The sequence below is a fragment of the Daucus carota genome, chromosome 4 (assembly GCF_001625215.2).
Source record: "Daucus carota subsp. sativus chromosome 4, DH1 v3.0, whole genome shotgun sequence".
NCBI lineage: Eukaryota > Viridiplantae > Streptophyta > Magnoliopsida > Apiales > Apiaceae > Daucus > Daucus carota.
In genome coordinates, this window is record NC_030384.2 from 9,493,880 (window position 1) to 9,499,763 (window position 5,884).

A 5,884-nucleotide genomic window follows, 5' to 3' on the forward strand; every position below is an offset into this window, starting at 1 on the left:
GCTACAAAAGATTATTTGTACACTGAGGCTTGATCATATTAATGAACTTCTTCCAGTGGTTTGCAGCAGCATCCTGAAATTCTTTTGACATAAAATCTTCAATAAATCATTTGACGTTCTTCGTACGGATTCCGGATAACAGTACTTGCTATTTACTTGCTTTCTTATCAAAGTTGAGTTGATACTCTTAAATACAAATCGGCTAAACATATGCCTTTCAGGGTCAAAAATATATATTTTTGAATATGAACGTATCGTTGGTCTAACTACTTTACATCAATTTTTCTGATTTTGCTTGCGTTTGTGTCATCTTCACTGCGATTTGAATTTTGAAAGCCCACGATTGTTGGAGACGTGATTTCAAGCATGCCATTTGTGTTTCTTCCTTCTCAGATCGGTCACAGCGCACATCTAACCTGCATACGACATGTCCGGTACGTTTTCAGACATCCATTGTTCATGAATCCACTTTCTAGTTTGTTGTTTTCCTTTGCCTAGCCATGGCTGGGATTTGCAGGTAATGAATCCACTAATCGAGGACCGTGTTTTCCTTCCTCAAGCGGTACTGGTAAGCATGCGTTGTCCTTCCTTCCTTCCTTGGAATCATTCCCGTCTGCGTTGTGCTTAACATTTTATTATTATTGTGCCTCAGGTTGTAAGCGGGTTCCTTTGGGACCTATATCTCCAAACTCAAAACATACTGGTATTGCATAACTGATACTTATACACTTAACATCTGAAACTTTCTCTTATGTTAGTGATATATGTTTGTTTTTTGTTATCAGAGAAGCGTCGTTATGTTCGACCAACCATCAATGACATGCAAGCCGATAATTTAAATCCTAATTTAGGAATAAGAAGTATTATTTGTTTGCGTGCTTTGCCAACATGATATAATGTATGTTTTGTGGTTCATTGTTTCTTAGCTTCAGTTTTTGGTGTGGATACTTGATGTAGTTCCATAATTGTTGTGTCGCTCGCATGGTGGTTGTGTAATGTTCATGCCACATTATTATTTTTTTATTTCCTGCTTTGGTGTTTCATATATAGGTTCTGATATTGGTAAGACATTGTCTTCAAAACAATCTCCCCCTACATATGGGTGTACTGATTCACCGTTGTTCTCTTTGACTTATGCCAGCAATCCAACTTCAGGTTTTTTAGGCTACAAATATGCTATTCTGTCTATGAGAAAGCACTGTATTTGATTTGTTAATCTAACTGACATTGCTCCCATCGTAGTTTGTAGGCATTTCAAGTGTAGTCACGTAAGAGGCATCGTTACTTACTCATTTAGGGAAGAGAATTAGTGGCGCTGAGTTTTCAGGTTAGTTCACGGTACCTCTGTTGACAAGATTCGACCTTCTTTCATGCACAGTAGCCGTTTAATTTCATGTCTTGATAGGGAACACGTTAGGGAGACCTCTGGGCAGATTTTTGGAACAACGCTCACATTTTTTTCATACAAGATCTAACTGTGATTCACAAAGCCACTTAACGCCACCAGTGCAGCAAACTCTGTCAAGCTCATCCAACAACCTGGAATAGTCTCAGAACCATCTTGGTGGCAAGTCTATGTTGTCAACCAAGTCTGTTCGCACCCTATCTTAAAGGCGTTTGGATAGTGTGAACCTGTCAGGTCATGATCCTTACTTGACCTACATCATCAAATTTGCTCTATATCCATACATGATTCCATATCTTAATGATTTGTTTATGTCTAGGCATTAGTGTTGAGACTCTTGTTTCTAGACTCATCAAGACGGGTGTTGGTATCAGCCAACCGGGCCATGCATTTGATATACCTGCTTCGAGTATAAGGATTCGAGACTCACATGATTCTGTGGTTACCCGACAGAAGCTTCTTGAGTCGTATAATCGTGGTGCAGTGCCTCTGAACAATATATTATTAGTGGATTCTTTCAAATTGAAACGACCAGTTATTGTGCAATGCACATTTTTTTTGCATTCATTGTAGATCGATGAGTACAAACACCTCCTCTCATTCCCTTGAAAAGCAATCAGACTGCCCTTGATCCCTGCATTGTAGACAACTCGAGCTCAGCTAGGCGTAAGGAAGATCGTCATTACATCAATGTGACCTTCCCGGATCCAGAGCAGATTGGAATTAATCCTCCCAGTCGGTTTGAAATCTTTCATCTTATAATATGCTTGCTTTAAAAAAATGTTATCTGTTTCTCATGTATTTCTACTTCTCATTGCAGGCTGGTTTCGTTCAAGAAACGGTGAATCTGTTTAGTCTTTTTCTGAAAACTATGTAGGTAACACTGTTTGCTGGCATTATGCTTATTAATTCCCTCCTCACATGCAGGTGGTCATGCGAATGCAGCACGAGATCACCCACGTTCTTCCACAGATGCATCAACTTTTGGCGGCAAGAATATGATGTCGCATTTCAATGAAGCTGGCGTGGATTCTTTTCTAACCGATTTCACTGCACAAAATCAGGTGTATGAATCAATTCTTGCAGGTATTGTAGTTTGTACTTCCCACGGAGTTTGCTCTGATGTGTTAGGTATTCCCCCCACATCTCACACTTATTTGAATTCTTTGGTACAGATGATGAGCTTGATGATGAAGAAGCACATCGAGGGGAATATCTGTCTGATGCCTGCAATTAGAAGCCAAGATAGAGGGGGTCTATGTTTGGTCGTCTATCCGATGTTCATGCTTCTTCTAGGTAGACATTTTTCCTGCGGATGATGATGCAAAATAAAGGAGCCACATCGTTCAAATCTCTGAAAACAGTCAATGATGTTGTGTATAAAACTTTCAAGGAAGCCTGTGCTACCCTTGGCCTACTGAAAGATGATCGACAATGGCATGTGGCCATGTCCGAGAGTGCAGCATACGTGATGCCATGCTAGCTCAGGGAACTGTTTGTCCACATAATATCAAATAACCAGGTTGCTGATCCCATGAGATTATAGGAACAACATCAGGTATCAATGTCCGATGATATTCTTTACTCAAGGCGTCAGATGGCAAATAATATGAACCTACAATTAGATAAGGCTGAGATATATAGCCTTACGTTAACAGGTAACACTAAATTTTTATCATGCACACTTGAAAAGCAATGGTATTCATGTTTATTGGTTTTTGTGATTTTTTTCTTTTTAGAGATTGAGAAACTACTCAACGATGTTGGAAAGAGTTTGAGAGACTTTTCCACACTTCTCTATCTAGATGAGAGGTACACACGTGATTTGGACAATAGGCTTATAAATGATGAACTATCTTACAACAGAGCTTACATGTAAGATCAACACGACAAATTGCACAAGAACTTAAACAAAGAACAGCTTAACGCTTATGATTCAATTATTCAGAGCGTTCATCAGAAAAGAGGAGGTGTATTCTTCATGTATGGATGTGGAGGATGTGGCAAAACATTCCTCTAGAAAACTGTTTGTTGTCGATTGCGCATCGAGGGACTAATTGTCCTGCCCGTGGCATCATCGGGTATTGCTGCTACATTGTTGCCTGGTGGGAGAACAGCTCATTCGAGATTCCATATAACCTTGAAGATTGACCGTCATTCCATAGCCGGTATCAAGCACGGGTCTCCACTTGCTGAATTGATCAAGCAAACAAGTTTGATTATATGGGATGAAGCGTCAATGCAACACCGCCATGCTTTTGAATCTGTTGATCGCAGTCTAAGAGACGTCATGTCTTCGTTATATCCTTCGAGGGCTGGCATCTCTTTCGGAGGTATATCTATTATGTTTGGCGGTGATTACAGGAAGATTCTTCCAGTAATTCCTAAAGAATCCCGTGCACAGGTTGTGAATGCTTCTCTCAATAACTCACCTCTCTAGGAACGTGCTGAAGTTTTTTTACTCAAGAAGAATATGCGGCTTTCACTTGGTAAAACTGCTCGGGAGAAGAAGGAGATCGCTGATTTCAGCCAGTGGGTTCTTGATGTTAGAAATGGTCGTCTACCGATTGTGCATCCAGACAATACCATTAATGATCCCGACGTTGTCATACCGGATAAATTTCTTATTCATTCTTATGGACAACTGATCAAGGATATTGTGGATGTTATTTATCCGAATATTTCTTCAAACATCTCAAATACTGAGTTTCTGAAGCAAAGATCAATCTTGACTCCAACCAATGCCATTGTCAATGACGTCAATTCATACATACTTGATCAGTTACTTGGAGTCGTCCACGCTTATTTCAGCTAGGATTCTCTATCGGAAAATGCTCAGTTGAATAGTGAATTTGGAGCTGGTTTCCTAGTGGAATATCTGAATTCCATCAATATGCCAAGTTTGCGTAGACATGATTTTAAAAATAATGATGTTTTGAAACGATTGTAGAAGGGGGGGGGGGGTTGAATACAATCGTCACAAAATAATCGCGGCGGAATAATCTGATTTGAATATTGTTAGGTCCAGATACGATTGCAGAAGGGGGGGGGGGGTTGAATACAATCGTCACAAAATAATCGCGGCGGAATAACCTGATTTGAATATTGTTAGGTCCAGATACGATTGTAGAAGGGGGGGGGGGGTTGAATACAATCGTCACAAAATAATCGCGGCGGAATAATCTGATTGGAGTATAACTTGTTAATCATAAATTAATTAATATAACAATTTTTAAGTCGTTATATAATTAATATGGTTCGTTTTAATGTCCACTAGTTCGTAGAATGAACTTGACAGGAAGTATTCTAACTTAGCGGATTAAAACAACCGAGTGATCAAAGCATAGAAAACTGTGGATATAACAATAGCAAGTTACTAACAACTTGAAAGTTTACAAAGCTTTAAACAAGAACAAATGAAGAGGTTGAAGCCATATTTATAGGCAACACCTTGAACTAGTATGACAAAGCTAGCTATGACAACTCTAGGAAGTCCTATGACATTTATATGGAAAGGTATGACAATTAGAAGCATTATCATGGCACAAGTGGGAAGGTATGACAATCAGAAGCATTGTCATACCTTATAAATTCGGTATGACAAACTAAAGAGAAGGTATGACAATCAAAGCTTGGTCCCTAAGGTAGTGCGGCATGACAAACCAGAGGATTGTAATACCTTGTGATTTCGGTATGACAATCACCATTGTCATGCCTTAATCATTCGGTATGACAAACCAAATGGTTTGTCATGCCTCCTGACTAAAGCATATGTCATGGTGCGGTATGACAATCTAAAGGATTGTCATACTTTGCCCAAAAATAATATAACTTTGTATTTTCTTAATATAATTAATCCAATAATTATCCACTTAATTATATTAATTATATAAATTTATAAAATAAATTAATTCGAGTGTGAATTAATTTAATAAATAAATTACATAACTTATATAATTATTTTGAGATGTGAATTAATTAATTGAATAATTATACTGAGCATTTCTTCAGCAGCAGGTCTTTTGACTTCCTTTAAAAGATCTGATTCTTTGTCTTGATTGAACGACCACCTATTGTTGATGTAGAATATTTAATCTGAGTAGCTGACACACAAATGTACTGTCTGGTTCATTTGTATCTAGCTGAATCAAATATTCTTTATCAATTAAACATTTGAGATGTTCGTCGAGTCTTTGTCTTTGTAGTTCTTCTTCATAAGTAGAAATAGTATGGAATCTTCTGAATAAATAAAGTATTAAAACTTTATACCTTCTGGACTTCTGGACGTGCTACAAAATATTATTTGTACACTGAGTCTTGAACATATTAATGAACTTCTTTCAATGGTGTGCAGCAGCATCCTGACATTCTTCAGACATATGATTTTAATAAATCACTTGACGTTCTTCGTACGGATTCCTTCAATAGTGCTTGCTATTTACTTAGCTCTCTTATCATAGTTGAGTTGATACCTCTTTA

At 38.1% G+C, this 5,884-nt stretch overlaps 1 protein-coding gene across 1 annotated transcript; it reads left to right on the top strand.

Moving 5' to 3' along the window:
• Positions 1–2,969: 2,969 nt before the first annotated feature.
• Positions 2,970–4,220, top strand: LOC108203376 (uncharacterized). The gene is made up of 5 exons (XM_017372283.1): positions 2,970–3,063; positions 3,145–3,217; positions 3,354–3,408; positions 3,456–3,782; positions 3,846–4,220. Exons 1-5 carry the CDS (start codon positions 2,970–2,972, stop codon positions 4,218–4,220), a joined length of 924 nt encoding a protein of 307 aa, XP_017227772.1.
• The last annotated feature ends 1,664 nt before the right edge of the window (positions 4,221–5,884 follow it).